Here is a 25304-nt window from a genome sequence, read left to right as displayed (position 1 = left end):
AATAAAATCATCATAAAGAGATCTCGTCCCTTCGATGTTTCCTACGATAAATGATCTTGATGATAGTCTCTTTCGATTTCTAAGGTATCCTTACTAGTTGCCTTTTAAAGACTATTCTCATCAATTCATAAGACTTCCTACCATTCTTATGGTATGGATAGCCTTATGGCAAACGATGACCCTCGATGACCCGTACATCCAATGAAAGGACTACCTGCCTAACAATTGGTATGGATAGTCCCTTCAAACAAAAGACTTAAAGAACAAGAAAGACTAGCTAGGTGTAGGTATCTTTTAATTGCTTGTTCACAACAAATTCAAAATGCTTTTCACACCTCCTTTTCAAAACAATTTCCAAAAGGCTACACTTATTTACAAGTTAAAGTCCTTATTCAAAAATTCTTTTCTAGACACACACTACACTTTCAAACAATTCAAATAAACAAGTGAGCTAAGCAATTAAGAGCCCACGGATAACCATGGATACAAAGGGTGCTTACACCTTCCCTTTGTATAACCTACCCCCCGAACTCAAAATTTTTCAAAGGTCTTTCCTGTTCTTTTAGCCTTTCCTAATTGGATAAAATAAAAGTCGGTGGCGACTCTTGCTATCCGCACATTTTTTAAAAGCCATTTCTCCCACCGTATTACATTACCATATGGACTTGTTTTAATTTTTGTCATGACCTAGAGCTTGTACATTTGAATTATATGATATTGATGTATAAGCATGCTTTGTACTGGTGTTTCTTGTATATAGATGTGCTTTGTATCTATTCTAACAGGAATTAAGTTGAGTATATAGGAACTTGTGTAATTCTTGATGTAGCCGTGTAACATTTTATGCTAGCATCTTATGTTTTTGGTTTTAATGGTGATCATTTGTTTCACCAAGATAGGCATATGCGTGTGCAGCCTCGGGAGCACCAATGTGAAGAATTGTGTAAATATGACGTTTTTGAAGCAACTTAGGAGTTTACCATTACAACACATTCATCACCTTCAAGTATTTGTACTTTTAATTGTGATGATTTGTAATACTGTCTATTTATGTTTAATCTTTGCATCACTTCATATATATGGGTATATGTGAGTGTATGTTCTTACCTTTGCAAAATTCCTATGTGTGATATGTTCGTATTTGTGTATTATATGATACTTCTCATGACTTGCTTTGTCTCTTTTTAACGTTGTTAAAGGGGGAGAAGCATATGCGAGACGAAGTTGGGATGCAAATATTCAGGGGGAGCCTTCGTGAAGACATAAAATACATACCGTCGCAAGTTTTGCCATCATAAAAAAAGGGGAGTATGTGAGTGCACTTGCCCATTAGATGTTTTGTATAATGTCAAACTTAGGAAAACCGTAACATTTATGTACATTGAACGGTGTCTCCAAGTCATTATGTGTGTCTATGTATTAGGGATCTTATAATGCATCCAAAACATGTTTGAAAAAGATATCATGCATCAAAAAATGGATTACATAGAATCAAAAATAAATTTCATGCTTGAAAAATCAATTTTTGTTCAAAAAGCAAGTGTACAGGTCAACACATACATGGTACAAGTCGACACATGTACTGTTGTTTTAAAGCCAACAGCTTATGTTTGCATTAGCCGACACAAGCAAGATTTTAGGTCGACACATACTAAAGAATTTACTTTTATGTGTCGACACATATAATTTTCAAGTTGACACATGTGTTGTAGTTTTAAAGCATGTAGCTTCTATTTGAGTGTGTCGACACATAACCTGTTACAAGTCGACTCATAGCATTACACAGGTCGACACATGACTTACACGTGTCGACACATGCCGTAGTTTTTCAGAAAATTACATTCTTTTTCACATTTTTGGGTGTCCCTTTTGCCTCCAACTTGCACCATTGTAAATACATCATGCATGCAACTTTTTAAATTGATGAAACTATAAACATATACTAAGATTGCTCATCATCTTTAACATTTATGCATACACACAAACAAATTATACATAATCATTCATTGTTTGGGTGTCATCTAGACTTGGTTGATAATCTTCAATCCAGGTTGATTGTAACCTAAGATTGGATTGAGAATTATATGGAGTTTCATCGGAAAAACTGTGAGGGTTTTCACTCCAAGATCAAAGTAGAGATTTGGGGGTTTTTGACAAGATTTATGCAATTGGATTCAATCAAGTGAAGAGTTTCGAAGAACAAGTAGTTCTTGCAAATGAGTAGCGTGAGACGGTGAATTAATTGGTAATCTTGGGAGACAACAACTCACAATTTGGATTCGACTGAGTGAGAGCTTTGAAGAACAATGTTTTTTTTGTTGCAAAGGAGTAGCATGAAACGGTGAATCAATTGATGTCTGTTGGGTGACTTGATCAAACTCATATCAAGGGAATAGAAATGCAAATATCAACACCAAACATAAGGTTTGTAGGGTTGAATTGCTTGACATATCTTGTAAATAATTTTTTGCATAGTCATCCTAATATTAGACTTCCAAATTGGAATTGCAGACGTAGTCGTAGCAAGGACGATCAGTGAACTGCCTAAACAAATCCTTGTATCCTCTCTCTATCTCTTTATTTCTCTTGCATTTAAAAATCCATTATCAAATTGTCAAACACATTGATTGAGCGATTGATTAGAAATAAATTTCTGGAATGTATTTTGAAAATTATTGAATTGTTGATATTCTTGCAATCACTTTGATTGTAAGAGGATTTAAATATCAACAAACTTGAAAGAAATTTCTAAAAAATCAATTGCACACCAAGTGTTCGATAATTTGATACTTGATTGTCGTGTGCTTTAATTGGTTGGAAATTAATTAGCTTATGCATACTTGAGCTATTAATTTGAGAATTCAGAGTTTAACTTCAATTGTTACATTGTCACACCATATATGATTGCGTGTATCCGAGTTCTAATAACTTGTTTGGTTTAGATAATTTTCGATCTAAACGCGAAACTTCTGCTAGGCAAAGTTTAAACTCTTTTCAAAAATCTTAAACTACTAGTAATTTTGAATTAGGGGATCTATTCACTTCCGTCTAGATAAGGTCTCGTTGTCTAACATTTGTCGAGTTACATCGTGATTAAGTAGGGCTTATATTTATTTTTTCACGGTTAAATTGTGGATAACCTACAGAGAACCTCCAAAAACTTGAGACGACTTTGGTCTTTAATGCACATTTTCATCTATAATCTCTCATCTCTCATGCTCTTTCTTTTTCATCTTCTCTAATATTTCATCTGTTTTTTTTTTCTATTTCATTATGATGTTTTTGCTATAATTTTATGTATTTTATGTTTTTTATTTCACCTTTTTCTAATTTTATTTTTGTATATTAAATGGAAAGTTATTGTCCAAATATGATGAATTTATTGTTATTTGATACACATAAAAGACCAAATACAAAGTTATGCTGTCATCCATAAATGTATGTATAACGCGAGAATTTTTTTGTAAAAAGTCAAATCAACCGGACAAATCCAAATCGTATTTGTTTGATTTGGTTCAGTTTTATTTCTAAAAGCCAACCAAACCACACATTTTTTTTCTTGCAGTTCATATGACTTTTCATCAAAATTCCCCAAACTGCACCGACACCGCGAATACCCCTAATTCAGACTTCTTGGCACGTATAATTCTTTTTAGCTTTAAACTATCAAAACAACAATTAAATATGAACAAGTCTTTTTAATGCTCTGAAATTTAAAAGAAAGACTTAACTACACTATTGGTCCTCACATTTTGATCAACTTATAAAATTGGTCATGCCTTTTTCAAATCGAGCAAAGCAGTCCCTATAGTATCGTGCTTTTTGCAATTTAAGCCCTAACCCATATTCCCCCATCCAAAAACGAACAAATGGCAAACGAGCGCATATGTGGTAGTGCAAATATGAAAAATGACATTTACATGTCATTAAAACCACCATTTTTTATTTAAAAATACAATTAAAACATTTCATAAATTAAAACAAGAAGATTAAAAGAAAAATGTCATTGCCCTAATTCTATATTACGTCTTCTTCATCAATATTGTCTTCCCCAAATTGGTTTCTCCTCGTATTCTTCTTCAATTTCATCATTTTTGTCTTCCTCCTCGTTTTCGCTCAATTCCTTTTTCTTTCTCCTCGTTTTCTTCTTCAGTTTCTTCCATTTCTTCCTCAACAATCAAAATCAGAAATGTCACAATCATATATATGTCCAATGATAGTTGTGTATCATGAAGAATAGATGTTCATTGCTTCTATGGTCTTGATTCACCTCTCACTACTGCATGGACAACAGAGAATCCTGGGTGTAGGTTTAATGGTTGTAGGTTATACAAGGTAAAACCCATGTTATATCAAATGAAGGTATCACCATTATTCGGAAACCCATAATTAATAATGTTTTTTTTTATGAATACAGTTGCAGGGACAAAAGGGGTGTAATTTCTTCAATTGATACAATGAAGAAATGTCTGTGCGTGCAAAGGAAGTGATTTTGTCACTAACAAAGAAAATTGATGAACTTAAGAAGAAAAATAATATGAAGCTGAAACAAGATGGGAATTTGAAAAAGAAGCTAAAGTTTTGCCAAAGATTGATTGTTCTAGCTGTTGTGGTCATTATGAGATTGCTATGTGTTGTTAACTCGAAGGCTTGCGTTTAGTAATGCTGATTATGTTTAGGTGTTTTATGTTTATGATTTGTGTTATTGTTTAGAAGATATTGGTTAGGTTAAGTGGTTGGAAGCTTATGTTGTAAAATTCAAGTGAACTTGGAAGACTTAAGATGTTTGTTGTAATTTTCAAGTGAACTTAAATGATGTTTGAATGAAAATTAAATTAGAATCAATGAATTGTGTTTCCTTATTACCTAATGTTAAAATTGATTTTCATTCACCCGAAGTACACTACTAGAAAACTCGCTATTAGTGACCGAATTAGAAATAGAAAAAACTATAAAATCGGTCACTAAAACATTTAGCAACCATTACTTTTCGGTTGAAAAAGTGCTAGTCGCTAAGCTTTTGCGACGAATTTAGTGACCAAATTTGTGATCGAATTTAGTGACCGATTTTAGTGTTTTTTTTCATAAAATAAAATTAAAAATTGTGATACCTAGGAATCAAAATCTCCTCGTATTTTAATAAGAAATTGCCACTACACCACTTCACATCTATTATTATATTTTATAATTAAACATATATACATATAGTTTTATATAGATATATTATATGTTAAAACAGTAAAAAAAATATATTTTTTAATAAAAATTGAAAATTAAAAGAGAATTAAAATCTTAAAAAAAAAATGAAAAGGGAATAGTAACATAATAAAGATTAAAAATAAAAAAATAAAACAAAAAATATTAGTGATCAAAATGTCGGTCTCTAATTTTTATATATTAATTAAATTGTATATACAATTATTTTTTCGTGACCGATTTAGTGACCTCTTAAAATTGACCCATGAATATCAAATTTTGGTGACTAATTCGGTCACTATAGTGACCGAAATTTAGGCCACAAAATTTTGGTCTCTAAATTGGTGGCTGGTTTATTTTAGTTACCGATTTAGTGACCTCTTAAAATTGGCTCATAAATATCAAAATTTGGTGGCTAATTTGATTACTACATTGACCGAAATTGTCTGGTCACTAAATCGATTACTAAAAGTGAATTTTTTAGTAGTGGTAGTACCATAATTATAATAAAAAGAAAGTTATGTTTGTGGAGCATACATTGAGGTTAACATAATTCTAAAAAAAAAGAAAGATATGTTTATGGAACATATTGCATCCACCTAAACCAAAATACTAACTTATGTGTAATCTAATTTTGAGATGATTGTGTCTTTGTCCTTCTCTGCCATGGTCGAATCGATTTGACGGAAGGAAGAAAAAAAATGACTTTTTCATTCTATGGGATCGTGGTTGTGATTTTTGGGACCATATAGTTTCTATCTTATATATTTTCAATTTTGCATTTTTAAATGTTTTTGCTATATTAAAAAAAAACCAATTTCTTGAATTTATAAATAACATTTTTCAAATATGCATTGCCACACAAGTGTTCTTTTGACCACATCAGTTACAAATTTGACACATTAACATTTTTGGAGGGGAAAATATGGGTCAGGTCTGAAATTGCAAAAAACATGATATTATAGGGAGTAGAGACTGCTTTGTTCGATTTGAAAAAGACATGATCAATTTGTGAGTTGGCCAAAATGCGACGACTAAGGTTATGTTTGGATTGACGGATAACGGAGCGGAGCAGAATGAAATATAATAGAGCGTAGTGGAGCAGAAAAAAATAAAAATCTCGCTCCATTATTTGGTTATTTTATTTAAAATTTCTCATTCCATCACATAATTATAAAATTGTTGGATTATTTTTTATTAAATAAATTTGCTAGATAAGTCTATGTGAGTACTGTACTGTGTTTGTTGAGAGAAAAAATGAAAGGAAGAAAATATATGAAAATAACGAGCAAGTAGTACGACGTCAACTCGAAAGCCAAACGCCCAAACCTCGTGGACTAGAGAGTCTAACGAAAAGTCCCCTTTAAATTTCAGAACTGAAGAGAGGGAAAAATCGACTACAAGAAAGATGATACTCGACCAGAAAGAACTCTACCTCTCCGAAAACTCACAATCACTTCCAGAGAAGACGAAACTGAAAGAAGCAATGAAGTCTGAGAGCGATGAGAACACAAGCAAAACCACCTCTCGTCGCAACGTTGGTTTACTCTACGATGAAAGAATGTGCAATCACTTCGATCCTTTGGACGATTACCATCCCGAAACTCCGAATCGCATTAGATCTATCTGGAACAAGCTTCAAACCACCGGCATTACCGATCGGTAATAATCGCATCGCATCGCATTTCAATTTTTTCTTGTTTTCGTTCTTTCTTGATGTAATCTTCTATGTTCTTGAATGAATTTTGATCTTGTTTTTGATTTTATTGTTTTTCAGTTGTGTGATTTTGGATGCTAAAGAAGCTGAAGATAAACAGTTACTATCAGTGCATTCTGCAAAGCATGTGAATCAGATCAAGAAGATAAGCTCTAAGAGTTTTAACTCGAGGAATAACATTGCGGCAAGACTTAATTCTATATACTTCAATGAAGGTTCAACAGAAGCTGCTTATCTCGCTGCTGGCTCCACTATTGAGGTTTTATTCAATTATTTTCTTTATAGAATAGATTATAATGTGAATATTTAATTAATTGTCTGTTTTCAGTTTTTTATTTAATGTCATTGTCCTTGATCATGTTGATTTCCATGACTGGATATTAAATTTCGTAGATCGTTTACATTTTCGCACGCACATGAAGGAAATATTGTATTTCTTACTTTAATTGATTATTAGTACATGTTTGGATGGCCTAGTAGGAGTTTGGTAGATTAATTTCCTTATAGGCACTTATACCCAAAAAGGTGTGTCTGTGTTCGAAACCAACACCGACACTTGTGATAATGTTTAATTTATTCATTTTTTCAAATTGTGATAATGTTTAATTTATTCATTTTTTCAAATTATTACCGGTGTTAACGTGTCAGTATTGATGTCTTGTTTCCTGTGTCCGTGCTTCATATGTCAGTTATACTACCATAGAGTGAGAAGCTTCCAAAATTTAAAGATATGAAAATAGATAACATTCATGGTTTCCTATTGTACATAGAGAATTAATTGGAAAATTGTATCTGTTCCCAAAAATCAGAAAATGATCACAAACAGGAATTTACAAATTGAAACTGGTTTGTGAGTATGAACTTCGTAATGTTTTCTCTATAGTAATTATTATTTTTATTTCAATTCATCTCATGCAAAATATTTTGTTTTTGTGAATTTCTCTTTCTATCCTCCCTGAATATTTGGTAATATGAGTTTCAGTGTTGCAGTAAAATTGTTTCCTTGTGTTGTAATACTGTATATATTCAACCCTCCTCAAATCTCACACTTAATTTGATTAAAATGAGTCTGGATTTTGTTCATAGGAAAACTTCATGAGCCTAACTGAAGATCTTTTTACAAACAGGTTGCTAAAAGAGTAGCAAGCAAGGAATTGCATTCAGGTGCTGCTATTGTTAGGCCTCCAGGTCATCACGCAGAGCATAATGAAGCCATGGGATTTTGTCTGTTCAACAATGTGGCAATTGCTGCATCTTATCTCTTAGATGAAACTGTAAGTAATGTAACGTCTACTGTCGATTCTTTATTTACAAAGAGTTTTGAGCCTTTGATCAGTTAGTTAACTTAATGCCCTTTTATTTTCTCTGGTTTTGTCATGTGCGTGACAGCCGGAATTTGGTGTAAAGAAAATTTTAATTGTTGACTGGGACGTCCATCATGGAAATGGTACTCAAAAAATGTTCTGGAATGATTCTCGAGTGTTATTCTTCTCCGTCCATAGGTGTGTAGATTATTATTGTGCATTTTTTGATTATCTTATTGATTGGTAATCTTGTATTTATTTCTTAGCACCCATCCATAATTGTGTTTAAGTTAGAGCTCTGCTAGTTAATGCCAAAGGTGTTACTGTTGACTGCTGGATTGTTTCTTCCTATTAAACTGGAAATGTTGTGATGACTTTCAGTTTAAGGATTTAACATGATTTTTTTGGTGGTTTTATCACTTTCATGGTTGAACCATAGTCATATCCGCTTTCCTATTCATACAGGCATGAATTTGGGAGTTTTTATCCAGCAAATGATGATGGATTTTATGACAAGATTGGAGAAGGAGCAGGTGCTGGATACAATATAAATGTGCCATGGGAGAATGGTGGATGTGGTGATGCAGACTATTTCGCAGCGTGGGACCACATCTTGCTCCCCGTCGCCAAAGAATTTAATCCAGACATAATAATAGTTTCTGCTGGATTTGATGCAGGTTCATGGTTGCATAACTTTGGAGTTTTATTTTTTGGTTGCCTTGAGTTTGGATCAGTGTGATAATTTTATTGATTTTATAGGTGTAACTATGTACTTTTTTGTGTAACAGCCGTTGGAGACCCTTTGGGTGGATGTCGTATCACACCATTTGGTTATTCTGTCCTGTTGAAAAAGGTTACTTTTTAAAACTGACTTTCTTACTTAGTTCACTTGTTTATTGTAAACACCGGTGAGCTATATTCTTGATAAAACTGAAACTCTGAAGTGTGTCAATTATAAAAATATATATATATATATATATATATATATATATATATATATATATATATATATATATATCAGTCTGTTACTTATGCTTTTCCCTTTTATATTTCAGCTGACGGATTTTGCTGAAGGTAGGATTGTACTGGTTTTAGAAGGAGGGTATAATCTTGACTCCATTGCAAAATCAACACATGCTTGTTTGGAAGTTTTGCTTGAAGACAAGCCTCTAACGGGATCATCTGAGACCCATCCATTTGAGTCTACATGGCGTGTGATCCAAGCGGTAATAACACGTGTCACTGATATATGTTGTTTTATTTCTTTCTTTCTTTTTTCTAGAGAGTTTGTGGCGGGGTGCTATCTATTTCTTGCATGCTAGTTTCACGCGGGACTTATGGAGCCTGAGATATTAAGTAGATGTACAGAAGATTGATTTAGTACCAATGTGGTGGCTTGCATATTTTGCAGGTTCGCCAGAAGTTAAGTCCCTTTTGGCCTACACTTGCGTGTGAAATACCACAAAAAATAATTGGTCAAGTGGCACCTCCTCCGGTAATGTACTTTCCATTAATTTTTTTCCAGTTAATTCATTTAATGTTATATCATATTACTGTTGTGTAAATGACTTTAAAAGTTTTGTGCAAAATTATAAATTGTCAAATCTAAATTATAAATAATACTAATCAAATTGTATTATTGACTTATTTTTTTGTTATTTTGTAATAATGTTAGGTTATTACAAATAATTATAAATTGGAACTAGGTTGATTATTTGTGAGTAATATTTAACTTCTTTGTATCCAGCAAGTTTTTATTGATACGTTGTCTATCGGCCTTCATTGGCTTACACAATTTGAAGTCGACCATGGTAGTTTAGTTAATATACTAGGCTACCTTATACTTTTTTTTTTATATTTATTTATTTTTGATCTGATGATATAGCGTTATTATCTTTTCTCAAGTATATATTCCAGTTATAAACAAATTTGATTTTCCTAAAGTTTATGTTAGAGTATGGTAGGATATATAGTTGAAGTTGTGGAATTGTTGGTAAAAATGAATGAAAAATATTATTGATAATAATTTAATATTGATTCGATTGAAAAAACTCAATACTAATCTCTATTTATTGGAATATATGGACCTAATCCTAAATCAGTAATAAATCATGATAATTATAACTAATATAAAATCTGTGATATACTAGAAGTTAATATTATGCGATATTTCATGATATTCTAACCCTTCTTCTCAAGCTGAAACTTATTAATTTTTAAGCTTCACATATATACCCTTTAAAAGAAAAAGACGTAACAAATGAGGCAAACATGCTGAGTTACTGAAATACATGATTCAGATAAATCTTCAATTTTCAATCTTCGTCTAGCATCACCACAATCCTGGCTCCAAAGAAATATTAACTCCAAAATGGCAAAAAAATACAAATGCCAAACAGACAAACACTTAGCTTAATCACTTAACAGAAGTAAACAAGCTCAACAAGAAAAAAAAATCAAATTGCAATAATATTAGGTCAGTGCTCGCTCTAGTAACCGAAGCTTTAATTGAAAGATGTCACCACATCAAACCACATCACGTTGACATTGGGTCAAACTCACTTCAACTGCTGAAGGCAAAACTTGAAGGTGGTCACAACTTCAAACAAACAAAAAGGTGTTAGGTCAGAGCTCACTCCCGATACCGAAACATTAACCTTTGGAAGTATCGCAATTTTAAAACAAAATAAAACAATATTGAGTTGAGTTAGAGCTCACTCTAATAGTTTGAAACTCTAATTGAAATGGTTTATGGTGACACATCTTCATCAACCACAACCAAGTTTAATCTTACTAAGTGAGGTCTACTACATGAATCAAATTACCCCACAATATTCTATTAAAGATCATGTTTCTATCCAATTCATTAATCTCGAGATTTTTTTTAAAATATTTTCTCTTATAATTTTCTAGGTTTTGCTCTACCTCTAGTTGTTTGCTCCTTTCTATAGGATATTCTCTCCTTACAGCAGAATATACACGTCTTCTCTTTATATGCCCAAATCATCTCTTTATTTTCCATCATCTTTGCTACTAAAGGGGCTACCCCCAACACTATACAATATTGTCATTTTTAATCTTATCTCGTTTATTCTTACCACACATCCAACATCACTTCTCCATTTCCACTACACTTATTCTCGTTGTGGTTCTTAACCACCAAACATTCTGTTCCGTCCATCATCACAGCCTCGCAGGTCTTACTGCAGTTGGATAAAAAAAATTCTTCAGCATGAGTGGTACTTTTGTGTCATATAAAAAACACCCGAGACCTTCCTCCATTTTAACCATCCAACTTAAATTCAATGGTTTACATCTTCTATTTCTCAATCGATTGTTATTTTGGACTCAAGATATTTAAACCACGTGACTTGTGGTATGATATAACCACCAAATTGATTTCAGAACAAGACATTTGGCGAGCAATTTCTTTTCCATCAATAAAACCTTTCATTGTGAAAACAAGTTGAATGGGACAATGGTAATGAAGACAAAACCTAATTCTGAGTCAGGCACCTGAAAAATCATGCCAGACGCTCTACCCGCGACTGTTGGCTGCCGTGCGTGGTTTTATCCGAGACGGATGATGGTGGCGCGTTTGAGTACATGTATTTTTATAGTTGAAAATTTTGGGATTGCATAGATTAAGAGATTCAATACACAATAGATGTAGTTGCGACAAAAAACGCATCGGATTATTTTTGGTGGTTAATGGTAGTTGATGAGGATGAAAGTTAAAAAAGAAAAGGAAAAATATTATGATATTCCCAATCTTCTAGGAAAATAGGATCTGATACCATGTTGAAGTTGGAGAATTTTAGATAAAAGATGAAAGAAAAATATTATTGATAATAGTTTAATATTAACTTGATACAAAAGACTCGATACTAACTCCTATTTAACTTGATACAAAAGACTCGATACTAATATAAACTCTGATGCTTAGCGATACTCTAAATTAATATAAAAGATATCATGATATATTTTATGAGATTAATAACTAATATCCTTTGTTTGGTCAACAATTCTTACTTCAACTTTGTTTTTGCAGCATACTCTTTTGTCAAGCTCTGACTCTGAGACCGAGGATGACAAAGCTCCACTCAAATTAAAAAATATTGCTGACCTTCTTTCCAAGCTTAAAGTTGATGCAGGTTCGTACCTAATAATATAACTTCTAAAATTTTAGACACACTTTGGAGGTTTAAATGTATTTTAGTAAAATACAATGATTGATTACTTATATTGTAGCCATCAATGGAGTGTGAGCCTAGGTTGGTCCTCTAGATTGGATTTGGTGTTACTGAAAATGGGGGACTTAGCCTAAGACAACAACATTTGAATACAATAGAACAAAACTTACAAGATTAAAATAGTTCTGTGTTTAAATTTAATAGTTAAATATTTTTTGATATACTATGTTTGATAGTTTAAGATGTGAAGTGCCTAGGAACATCTACAAGTCTCCTATGCATAATCTTTATTCACTTCATCTCTTTTTTGAATTAGATGGCTTGATCTAGTGGGTGTGCTAAGTGTTTCCAGATTGTTTGTGAATATCTTAAGTGTGATCATCATCATCTTTATTCTTTCTTCAACTTGTTTGCCCTCTTCAGTCACCCCTCCGATGGTTTTCTGTACTGATTGGGCATGACCATCTCTTGGCTCTCTTTGACCAACTCCTTTGTTAGAGTAAACCTTCCAAATTGTTTCTTTCCTCTGGAGGAAACCTTCCAAATGGTGGGCATCTTTCAGTTCAGGTCCAGCATTTGGTTACAGTTTAGATAATTTGGCCCTTAGGGTCCTATCTGAATCTGATCATTATCCTCATTAACCACCACCAAATGCAGTAGCGGTTGCAGAACTGGCCCTAAGGCTTTCCTCGGAAGCAATTTAGCATGATAGGTCGTTTAATTGTTTCAATAGAATCTCTTGATTTACAGAGGCAGTTATAAATTGCCATCTGTTGCCTTCAATTAGGTCTATTCATGTGATTTGTTAATGCTTGCCCTGGAAATATGAATCAGGGGCATTGGGCTAGCTTATAAATTAGTTTCATGGACCTTTGTATGGCCTAGGGGAAGTTCAGTTAGGGTCATGTAATTGTAAAATTCAATAGCTATAAGACATGGTAGGCAGAAACTTATAATATAGCTTGAGAAGCTCTATGCTTGATGCAGATGAAGAGTGTGATGCTTCTTGTTCCTGGCGATCCGAATTGTCAAATGTTTACATATGGTATGCTTCATATGGCTCAAATATGTGGAGACCAAGATTTGATTGCTACATAGCCGGTGGACAGGTATTATTGATATCCAGTTGTTTTCTTATCTTGTATTATATATTTGAATGATAATACAGTTATGAAATAAATGATTATATTTCCTTGAGTTCAATCATTCCATCAGCATTTAAATTACTTATTATTATACTGCAGTCCAGTTTGAAAACTATTCAAATTTCTTCCTATTAGTGTTAAGGAAAAATGATATTGTAATTTGCTGTAGGTGATTAACAATATAAAGAGTGGTCCCCTCATATCTGACAGGACTAGATCTTGTGGTTGCAGGCTTTAGGGTGATCATTATTTATGAAGGATTAGTTGCTCAAGTTAATGAATTTGCAACACACCTTTCATTTTTTGTTTCCATGCTTTCTTTTTCTACAGCTTTGTTTCTTCTGCTGTCTGTTATATTTTTACGAAGATCCAAAAAAATGATATGCAGGTGGAAGGTATGCAGAAGACCTGCCCTGGTTCTCTAAACAAAACTCTTCCAAATGAGATTCTTTGGAAGACTTTCCCCTGTCGTTTATTTTTTGGACGTGATTCCTCATATTCATGGGGTCCTGGAGGTGTTGCTTTTCTTAATCCTCAAACAAACTCTCAGCTCAAGACCTACCTGTGCCTGTACAAAATTTCGTAAGCAAATCTATCTAGCCGTTCAAATCTGCTTTTATTTGCCTAGAACCTTCCTCTTTCAAAGAGCTTGACATTGTTGGGATCCTCACTTATTACAGGTTAGAGCAGTTCAATGATGTTTTATTTCAGGAAAATGTTTTAAGCCTTGATGCAGATTCTTCTTTATTTGATATGACTACTCTGAATGACATATCTAAAAAGGAATTCAGTTCTCAGGAGGTTGTCAAGGTATATTCATTGTCCCTACTCATATTCTGAGTGATTATTGCTCTTCTTTTTACTTCATTGTTTTCTTAATTAAGTGTGTGCATCTTTCTTCTTGGTAATGACTTCTTTCTGATAATGTCGTGCAGGATAGTTGGTATGGCAATGTTGTCTACTTAGGAAAGGACCAGGACATTCCTATAATTACTATGACGTGAGTAACAAATTATAGTTTCTAATTCTCATACTTGGGTGAATTTTTGTATTTATACTTATATTTACATGTACTAGGTGTTCGGGTCTTGCTATTGAGAGCTTCAAATCAGGGAAGCTACCATTGCGCCCACCTAATAAATCGTATGCTAATACCTTAATAAAAGGGTTGGTAGAGGGAGAACAGCTCTCAGAGGAGGAAGCCATTGCTTACATAGACGCTGCTGCTGTTGCTGAGTTGTTGTGATTTGCTTAAAATTTCTTCTTAAAACAGTTCACTGGTTTGTATTTTGCATAGTTTTGTATATACCTGTGTGGGTGCTTTTATTTGCTACAGTGCTGATGCATGCATTGCGTGTACATTTATGCTTGAATGCATTGCATGCATACATATTTTGTAAATGCTGACATTTAGTCGTTAACTAGAAGGAAGATTAATTGTCTGAATGCTTCAATTGCTGCTACATTTATCACCAATGGCATCTATTTTTTCTTTCACGTCTGCCAGTTTTGTTGAAATTGCTTCCATTGTCCTGTTGACCTTGTAGCACTCTAATTGCCAGTTTAGAGTTATTCCCTCCAAAATTAAACTAGCGTGTAGTATTAAAAAAAATCAGATGTTTCATAATTTTTACAAATAAAAATCTAATAGATATTGTAATGAGAATTTTCTCATTACAATAATTTTGCTGATTTTTTTAATGAGAATTTGAAACAGTTAAGTAAAGGGATAGTTTAATACTGTTGTAAAAAATAATAGGAAAATTAAAAGAAAAATAGTACACTGAAATCACATATACCCTTTTGAAATTTATTAGTCTATTTTTAATTAACAAATCTTCTTGAATTATTCATTGCATCCTTTATTTGCAAAAACAATTTTATTTTTAACACATGTAAAAGATTTTTGAAAAAATATCTCATAAGGAATAATCGAAGAATTCCAAAAAGTTAGATAATAACATAGTAAAATCAAGGGTAACTTTGAAAAACAAAAACACAATTTTTTAAAAAAAAATTCTTCACATAATTCAAACATGGATGATCAATAGTTCGTACTCTTGAAATTTTCAATTGTCGTTTAAGGTTTTTCATACATAAACTAGACCGGTCATTAAATCAGTGAGAGTACTGGTCATTGGTTCATTAGTTGAACCATTGGGTCATTAGATTAAACCGGATAACTCGGTTGAATAAATTGCTATCTATTTCAATACTATATATTTATTAAATCGGTTGAATCAAATGACTTAGTCTCTAAAAAAATATCACAACATCTACAAAATTTTATAATTTTAAAATATCATAATTTCACATGTTAATTTTTACATTCAAATTTTAAATATAATCAATAAAGATTAAAACATTAATTTTATCATCTTATATCATAAACATATGTTATTGAATTAAAGATTAATTACAATCAAATTATATTCTTTTCATCCGTATCTCAAAAATAATTTTTATGAAAAATTATTTAAAATAATAGTTTCAAAATTAAGTAACTTTTTAAAATTTTGGCATAGAAAAAATTCAATAAAATGGTTATTAAAATTAAATTTTGATTTGCGGTTGGAAAAAAAAAAGTCTAAAAAGAAATTGCAATAAAATTGTTCTTGTTACAGTAAAGTACTCCCTCCCTCCCTCCCAAATTATAAGAGTTAAAAACTAAATCACGCTTATTGAAAAAATAAAAATACAATGATTTGACTTATAGTTTTTTTGAAATTAAGTGCTTTGGAAGATGTAAAAAAAATTCTAATTGGTAGTTGGTTATAGAAATGATGAGAGAGAATATAAATTAAATGCAATTTGCATTTAATTTTATCTTAAAAGAAATAAAATATAATTTTTTTCTCTTATATTTTGGGACAAGAAAACTGCATTTTTTTCTCTTATATTTTAGGACGGAGGAAGTAATAGTTTATTTTAATTTTATTTGTCCCAAGATAAAATAATAATTTAAATGAAGAGTATAATACTATTGTAAAAATATAAGAGTAAGATTAAGAAAATTTCTCACTCCACCTCATAGACATTAGGCACATCACCGAATTGATAAAAAAGTCCTCGTGTTTAAGTAGATGTATTTTCGAAAGCACATTTTTTTTTTTTTAAATTTGGTTTTTTTCGTAGATGCATCTCCTGAACCCTTTAAAACGAATGTTCCGTTAATGAACTTAATTAATTTGAGATTTTCCAAATCCCAACTTTCACTATGTTAATCAAATTTTCTTTAAATATGGGATGCTTCCGGATATGCATCTACGGAAATTGGAGACAAAAATGAAATTTCGTGTGACATTTAAGAGATTTATGGGATAGGTTGGGAAATTTTCAGATTAAAAGGAAAAAAAATAAGAGTAAAATTAAAAGAAAAAAATAGTACACTAAAACCGAATACACCCTTTTTGAAATTTAGTAGTCTATTTTTAATTAACAATTACTTTTTGAAATTATTCACACCATATTTCATTGCAAAAACTATTTTATTTTTGAAACATGGAAAAGATTTTAGAAAAAATAACTCATAAGGATTAGTCAAAAAATTTCCAAAAAGTTAAATAATTACATTGTAAAATCAAGGGTAGTTTTGGAAAACAAATACACAGTGGTAAATACACTATTGTATAAGAAAATCTATAAGAAAATATTCTTCACATAAATTTAAGCATGATAGATGAATAGTTAGTAAGTAGTTTTATGTAAGCCAATATCAACACTATTCCAATGTTTTTTTTACTATATGTTATTTAAAAAAAAAAAAACTAAATTATAGATCACTATACTATTAATGGTATATTTTTCTCCTTTCTTTCATTTTTTTTTAATTTCTCTTTTCTGTAGGATCCACATCTTCATAAATCTTCAATCTTGTGTTTCATTTCACTATTGTAACAGGACATAACTCCATCTGCCCACAGTAGAAAAACTATCACTAAAGTCTAAAACCATCACATAAGCTATTTTGTTTGGGAGATATGATAGATCAAAATTTTGCTTACATACAAAAGTGATTCGGGTGTACCTTGTGAACTCTGGCATAAATGACAGCATGCTTTCTGTCAAAGGCTGCGTTACAATTGATCTAAACACTAAGATAAATTAAAGAATGGACCAAAAATGGAAATTGTCCCGTTTCCTAGACCTGGAAAACCACTTGATACATTTGAACTGATTAATCTTTACTGTATTTTCCTTATCGACTTTTCATTGCTGCGTGCCCAGATTCTCCCAGATGCCTATGTAATTTATTCCTGAGAATCAAATCAAACAAAGTTATGTAATCGTTTATCCTGACAGCGACAATGAAAGAGTAACATTGATGAGAATAACTTAAAAATTCAATATAAGAGAGGGTGCAATCTACCTTGACTCAAAATCCTCTCCACACGTCTCACAGTAATGGCCAAGATTCTTTGAAGTATTCTAATATAAGAAACAAATACAAGAAATCAGAATAGACCACAAACACTTCTATTTAATTGTTAGACATTTAATATAACATATATATAACCAGTATTAATATAGGAGAAGACTACAGAATAATATAACCTAAAAAATTGGAAATCTGAATGTCAAAATTGTGGCCTTGGAAATTGGAATTTCTTATAATCTAAACTAGCCACATTTAGAAAAGCAAAAAAATGAAGGCTTTCAAGTTAAGAAAACTACTACGGCAAAAGACAGCATAATACATATCTCAGTAGTCATGTCAGCATACGGGAATGGAACAGAACAGGTTATCAGGTAAATTCATAAAATCATACCTTTGCTTTTCTCCCTCTGGATGAAATTTTTGCTTTGGTTTTTGTGTCCTTTGAAGTTCCTTTCTTATCAATTGGTTGATTTGAAATCTTCTTATTATCTCTACCCAGCTGCTCATTCTCTTTACTCCCATTATCCTCATTATCATCGAAATATCGGGAACTGGACTCTTGTGCATTAGAATCATCATTTCCATTAGTGTGTATATTCTTCTCATATTTTCCATTGGTAGGCACATTAGATTCTTCCGCATTTTTCCCACCCTTCTCTTTCTTGGCTCTACGTTTCTTTTTTGGGATCTTTCGGTTGTTATATTCCATAGCATCAACCCCATCATTCTCATTTTCACTCTCAATTTGAGTGGGAGTTACAGAAACCGTGGGCATGTATGTTGAAGCACCAGGTTTTCTGCTCTTGTGCCCAGCCAGCATTGCTTCGAGAACATCAATCTCATCATCTTCATCATCATTATCATCAAAATCAACTCTTTCTTTGTGCCCTGCCACCATTGTTTCAAGAACACCATTTTCATCATCCCCGTCGTCATCATTGTCATCTAAATCAACTGATACATCATCCTCTCCCCCCTCTTTTGCATGTGAAACATCAAAATATTCATCATTGTCATCATCATCATTCAGTTCAACCCCATTTGCACTCTCCTCTTCTGCAACATTAAGACTGTCTCGAATCCTCTCCTCCAAATCATCAACTTCAATTCCATCCTCCTCACTTTGTAATCTCTCTTCTTCCACCCCATCTCTTTCACTTTCACTTTCCTCGTCCACCTCAACTTCTAACTCCTCTTCATCATCAAGTGAATCCCTAAACTCAGCAACTTTCTCCTTATGTTTCTTAGACTGCTCATGGTTTTTCCACTGCTTCTCACTCTTAAACTTCTTCCCACACAACACACAATAAAACTCCTTCTCATCTCTCTTCTCCTCAAACTCATCATCCTCAAACAAATCCTCAACTTCTTCATCATCAACCTTAGCCCAATCAGGCTCCTCATAAGCCATTGCCCTCTTCTGTTTCTCCATCTCCAACTTCCTCTTCTTCTCCTTCTCCTCTTCTTTCTTCTTCTCCATCTCCAAATTCTTCTTCACCTTCATATCAATCACTCTCTTGTCCCTCTTCTTCATAAAATCAGCCAACCTCCTCACAGTATCATTATACTCCCTCTTCGCCTTCCTCCTCACCTTATTATTCTCTTCCTCCATCAACCGCCTCGACTTCCTATTCGGACCCGCCATCGCATCATACTCATCCGCCCAGCAAAAATCCATCACCGTCGAAAATCCCAACCAATAACCATAAAAAGCGGTAACCTGCGTATAAGGACTATCTAAATTCCCCATAAGCGGAGCCTGTCTAACAGAATCAACTCCTAAACCTAATTTCCTAGCGAAATTGATCTCATTTGCCAGAATTTTATCAAACACATCGGAATAAACCTTGTAAAAACCCTTACCGGTATCGGAATAACTAGAATAAACGGTGTTCGAGAAAAACGAGAAGAGGTCAGGGACAACGGAATTGGAGTGGGAATTTGGATCGGAGAAGAGGATTTGGGAACGATGAGAATCGTACCATGCGCGTTCCTTTGGATCGGAGAGGACTTCGTAAGCGTGCTGAAGCTCCTGAAATTGAGCGGTTGCTTCGGCTTGAGAGAGGCCGGATTTGACGAGCTTGTCGGGATGGCGCTGGAGGGCGAGCTTCCGGTAACCGGATCGGATTTCTTCCGGCGAGGAGTCTCGAGAGAGGCCGAGAACTTCGTAGTGGCATCGTTTCGCTGATGCCATTGTTGCCTCTCTGCACAATTAGGGTTTGTATTTTTGATTTTTTGACAAAGATAAGATAAATAGCATAATAAAGTTTTTAATAAAATTTTAATCAATTATGTTAAAATTATAAATTACATTTAAATATTGAGCCTAACACATCTTAATTTTTTCAGTGATGTGATTTATTTTATAATTTATTTTATCTAAAAAAACTTATTTAAAAAATATTTTTTTAATGAGTTTAATTGTCATTCAAAACAATATCAATATAAAAAGTTTTATTTTGGCAATCTATTATAATAATTCATAAACATGATTTTATAAATGACTATAATAAAAAATGTAAAAAATATTTAAACTAAAATGGCTAAAATTGTATGAACTAAATCTTTAAATATATATTTTTAATAAAAAGTAACATAAAATGATGATTTGGCATATGCAACTTAAGAGATTGAATCATAAAATAATGTCTTTGACATATGCAACTTAAAAGAGTGAATCGTAAATATTTTGAGACCTTAATAGTGTTTTTTTTTTCTTTCTTGAAATGAGTCATCCCCAAAATGTCATTTTGATTTGATGGAAAACTTTAGAATTTTACCAAATAACTTCTTATTTTTTGTTCTTTCTATAATATCCAACGTCTTGTGAACCATTTTTTTTATGAGAGATAAGACCACATAACAAAGAAATGTGATTCCTTGAGTCATTTACGCTATAGTACATATGTCCAATCATATGTTATATCATATCGTCGAAAAACAAAAATACAATAAAAAAATAGATGATTTAAGTTTTTATCAATTCCATAAATTTCTAAGCATTTTAAGGATGTGTTATTAATGATCTTAAATCAGTTCAAGTTATCTTTAATTAAACGAGAAATATTAGAGTTTGATCTAACTCATCCTTACAAAACCGGTTGGTAAGGTGAGGAGTGTCCCTCTATATATATTCTTTGAAAGCTTTATCTCTAGCCAATGTGGGACTTTAGGATCTTCCTAATAATGAGGGGGTGTATTAGGAAGATCCTAAAGTCCTACATTGGCTAGAGATAGAGCTTTCAAAGAATATATATAGAGGGACACTCCTCACCTTACCAACCGGTTTTGTAAGGATGAGTTAGGTCAAACTCTAATATGGTATCAGAGCCTATCGATCGGATCATGGGCCGCCCACCATTAATATCCACGCACCAAGCCCAAAAGAGTGCTGGGCGTGAGGGGGTGTATTAGGAAGATCCTAAAGTCCCACATTGGCTAGAGATAGAGCTTTCAAAGAATATATATAGAGGGACACTCCTCACCTTACCGACCGGTTTTGTAAGGATGAGTTAGGTCCAACTCTAATACGAAAGAACTTCCATGCCAACAAAGACACTTTTAAATGAATAAACTCATTCCAAACCCAATTTATAGAGATTTTAAAATCAACTTCCAAACTCTAGATAATCATTCAATAAATATTTGTGACATGATATAAGTAAAGTCTCCATAATCATTTGTAGGGGTGTTCACGGTCCGGTTTGGATCGGTTTTGAGATGAAAAGTCATCCGATCCAAAGATTAATAAGTATACGGTTTGGTTCGGTTTTTGGATGACAAAATAAAAAATCCAATCCAATCCAATGTAATCGGTTTTAATCGGTTCGGTTAATTCGGTTTTATTCGGTTTTTAAATAGAAACTATTCTGAATCTATTGGCTTCAACTGAAAGAATTTTTCAAAGTGAAACAAGTAATGTATTCTAAAAATTCTGCCACCATTATACTATAAGAATTGATCAAATTGTATGTAAAAGTAAAAGAATAAAAGTAACTACAAATATTTGGTAGGATTAACACTTTGGCTTATGAGAATTGGCATATATTATAGAAAAAAGCCAATTTCAATGCCACTGACAGAAGAAAAACATATGAATAAAAGCAACTGCAAAATATTACAGAATAAAAGTAACTATTTAAAATTAGCATATGAATTTTCTAAAATTACTAGTCAGTATGATAACTAACTGCCAAGGATGGTAAATAGTACTCCAAGTATTCCAATTCATATTCCAATTCATATGAATTGTACTCCACGACCCACCAGTCAGTATGCTAACATACCAAGTTCAAATTCCAGTGACACAAAGCATAAATTAATATCAAATTCTAACTCAGTATCAAGTTAAGTATCAAATTGCATAATACTATTAAATATCAAATTGCATAATTCATAGTTTGATACAAATAAGTATTCAATAGAAACATCATAAAGCAACTGAAATAATAACTTCAACAGAAACAAATAGAAAGTAACAAAAACAAAGCATAAGTTCTACACTAGCAGCACAACACTTCCAGCATAGCAGAACAGCAACAACATTTTCCACAGATTCCAATATAGCAGAACAGCAGCAGCATTTTCGACAGATTTCAACATACCAGAACAACATTTTTAACATATTCCAGCCTAACAAAACAGCAGCATCATATAGCAGAAGAATAGCAGGCAGCAGGTTGGATTGGAGCAACTAATCAGAATCTATATCAGACAGACCTTCATTCAATTGTGGGATTGGAGCAAGTTCTACAAAATATAAAGTATTAAGTCATAAGAGGGAAGATTTAACAAAAAAACAAAGTTATAATTAATACAAGTAATCCAACAAAAAAATAAGTTATAAGTAATTTACCTAATTCCAGATTTTCTAACTCATCCACAAGCTCTTCAATATCGACTGAAACCGGGGAAGATTTAAACCAATTTTGTGTACAAATTAAAGCTTCAACTGTTTTTGGCGTGAGAGAGCTTCTATAACATGTAAGCACTCTACCTCCGGTAGAGAAAGCGGATTCCGAAGCTACAGTAGACACAGACATGGCCAATACATCTCTAGCCATTTTACCAAGAATGGGATACTTGTTGGAATTCACCTTCCACCAGTTCAAGATATCAAAACCAGGACATTTCTTCTCCAAATTCTCCATGAGATACAAATCCACTTCATTTTTTTGCATGCTATCATTAAGATTCATGTCCATCTCAACCTCCAAAGCAAATGCATCCTCAGGTGCTTTAAGTTCTACCAAATCCACTTCATGAGAAGAATGTGTAGGATTTTCAGTTTGACCTTTACCAAGGAAAATCCTATAGCTCTCAAATATTTTATATATTGTCTCCTCTGTTTTTTTAGACAATGATTCAGCAACATCCTTTCCATATGCCCTATTCAAGCCCCACCTAACAAACTGCATCTTATGTCGAGGATCAAGCACAACAGCAACAAATATCAGCATATTCATTTTCTCAACATCACCCCAATATTTATCATACTTAACTTTCATATTTTCAGCCATATTTCCAAGCAAGTTATCTGAACTTCTTAATTCTATCCACCCCTTCAAAGTAGTCAATATCCTAATGTGTTCGTTGAAATATTGAGAAGAGGTTACAAAAGTAGAACCTGAAACTTTCTTTGTAATATCAAAAAATATTTTCAAGAAATTAACAAAACACTTTGCATTATCCCAATCTACATTATTTGGAATACCACCTTTCACCAGCACAAAATCAACACACTTCTCACTCAATCTCTTAAATGCCTTCTGAAATTTCAATGCACTTTCAAGCATAAGATATGTGGAATTCCACCTAGTGGAAACATCCAACTGAACAATCGACTTTTCTTGTAACCTAGCTTCCTTAATACATGTTTTAAACGTATCCATACGACCCGGAGACGCACGAACATATCTAACAGCATTCCGAATCTTACTAATTGAAGAATGATAGTCTTCGAGTCCATCTTGGACTACAAGATTAAGAATATGTGCATAGCAGCGAAAATGCATATGTTCCTCTTTCAATGGATGTGAATTCCAATCATTCATTGTATTTTTCAAGTAAGTGATAGCGGTATCATTAGAACTAGCATTATCAACCGTAATGGTGAAAACATTACCTATTAGCCATTCCTCCAAACATTTTTCAATTTTTTTGCCAATGGTTACTCCTTTGTGATTCACAATTGGACAAAAATTCAGAATCCTTTTATGGATTTTCCAATCATGATCAATGAAATGTGCAGTGAGACAGATATAACTTAAATTTTGCACAGATGTCCAACAATCAGTAGTAAGATAAACACATTGATTTGATTTGTTTAACACACTTTTTAACTTTTGTTTCTCACTCTTGTACAAATCCCAACAATCTCTAGCAATTGTAATTCTTTTAGGAATCGAGAGTTTAGGTTGTACGACACTCTGTTAGCTGAAGATTTCGTTTTATATTGTCCTTCGATGGAGTTGAGAATCGAAGGAAAGATGGCTACTGATGGTCATGCCTCGAAGATACAGACTTCTAAGTTCGTTGAAGATAGTGAACACTGAAAGACTATTGAAAGCATATGTCTTCGGGACTTAGACAAAATTTATAAAGTATATATTTAAGTGTTACTACTTAGCGTGTTTTCATAGTGTTTTTACACTGCCACGCGTCGAAGATGGACTCAGGCGGGAAGATTTGAAATTCGAAGACGGTTTCGTAACCGTTCAAATACAGATGGCTTCGCTGGAAGTTCTGATGAGAAACGTGGCAGCAGATTAGTGTAGGACCGTTAAGGTCGAAACTAGTATAAATAGGAGTTTTAATGTTAGGATTCCGTGTGTTCATTTTGTACAAATCACTCACATATTTACTCAAGTATCAAGTGTTACGAGAAAGAGTTCGTTGAGAAAATGTACGTATGACACCACCATTTTAATACATGTGTATTGTGTTTCATTTTCGAATACATTTCTGAATTACTGCATTTCATTTATTTCTTGTCATTTACATTCCTGTATCTTTATTTTACTTCCGAATTTACTTTCATGATCATTTACTTTTAAAGTCTTTAACGTTTCTGTAGTTTAAGATTCTTTATGTTTTAACAATCTTTAAGTTTCATATGTTATGTTATTTATCTTTCTTGTCGAAGTTATAATTACATATAACGAAGCAATTACCAAGATTCTTGAATCGAACAATACTCATTGAAGAGGACAAATTACGAATATGATTCAAATGAACATTGATAACAATCTTCTTGACTATGTGTCCTAGGATCAATCTAGTCGATCCTGCAAGTAACCAAATCATATTTATTATAGTTTGGAAGACTAGCGGTTGTTTACCGGAAATCATCGTAAACAAATTGGCACGCCC

At 32.8% G+C, this 25304-nt stretch overlaps 2 protein-coding genes across 3 annotated transcripts; one reads left to right on the top strand and one right to left on the bottom strand.

The window, feature by feature from the left end:
• The first annotated feature begins 6443 nt into the window (after positions 1-6443).
• LOC131627762 (histone deacetylase 5-like) lies at positions 6444-15052 on the top strand. The gene is made up of 14 exons (XM_058898621.1): positions 6444-6858; positions 6974-7172; positions 8041-8187; positions 8303-8415; positions 8683-8894; positions 9006-9070; positions 9273-9443; positions 9629-9712; positions 12269-12371; positions 13398-13519; positions 13944-14137; positions 14236-14365; positions 14491-14555; positions 14633-15052. The coding sequence occupies exons 1-14, from the start codon at positions 6605-6607 to the stop codon at positions 14799-14801; spliced, it is 2028 nt and encodes a 675-aa protein (XP_058754604.1). The 5' UTR covers positions 6444-6604; the 3' UTR covers positions 14802-15052.
• A 2183-nt stretch (positions 15053-17235) lies between these two features.
• Positions 17236-20180, bottom strand: LOC131627761 (DNAJ protein JJJ1 homolog). Of its 2 annotated transcripts, XR_009291563.1 has the most exons (4): positions 18325-20180; positions 17925-17983; positions 17583-17811; positions 17236-17468 (listed from the first exon to the last, which is right to left on the bottom strand). XR_009291563.1 is itself a non-coding variant. In XM_058898620.1 (3 exons), the coding sequence occupies exons 1-3, from the start codon at positions 20125-20127 to the stop codon at positions 17754-17756; spliced, it is 1920 nt and encodes a 639-aa protein (XP_058754603.1). In that variant the 5' UTR covers positions 20128-20180; the 3' UTR covers positions 17312-17753. The 2 variants fall into 2 exon arrangements, 1 of the variants encoding a protein (XP_058754603.1); XM_058898620.1 differs by having other exon boundaries at positions 17312-17811.
• Positions 20181-25304: the final 5124 nt, after the last annotated feature.

The sequence above is a fragment of the Vicia villosa genome, unplaced genomic scaffold, assembly GCF_029867415.1.
Source record: "Vicia villosa cultivar HV-30 ecotype Madison, WI unplaced genomic scaffold, Vvil1.0 ctg.000400F_1_1, whole genome shotgun sequence".
Lineage (NCBI taxonomy): Eukaryota > Viridiplantae > Streptophyta > Magnoliopsida > Fabales > Fabaceae > Vicia > Vicia villosa.
The sequence above is the reverse complement of the archived record's forward strand: the minus strand, read 5'-3'. Positions and strand labels throughout refer to the sequence as shown.

Coding starts and splice junctions, on each gene's coding strand:
- LOC131627762 (XM_058898621.1), top strand. CDS start 6,605: ATGATACTCGACCAGAAAGAACTCTACCTCTCCGAAAACTCACAATCA. Junction 9,713..12,268: donor GTCAAGTGGCACCTCCTCCG/GTAATGTACTTT, acceptor TTGTTTTTGCAG/CATACTCTTTTGTCAAGCTC. Junction 14,366..14,490: donor GTTCTCAGGAGGTTGTCAAG/GTATATTCATTG, acceptor AATGTCGTGCAG/GATAGTTGGTATGGCAATGT.
- LOC131627761 (XM_058898620.1), bottom strand. CDS start 20,127: ATGGCATCAGCGAAACGATGCCACTACGAAGTTCTCGGCCTCTCTCGA. Junction 17,984..18,324: donor CCAGAGGGAGAAAAGCAAAG/GTATGATTTTAT, acceptor TTCTTATATTAG/AATACTTCAAAGAATCTTGG. Junction 17,812..17,924: donor GGAGAGGATTTTGAGTCAAG/GTAGATTGCACC, acceptor TTTGATTCTCAG/GAATAAATTACATAGGCATC.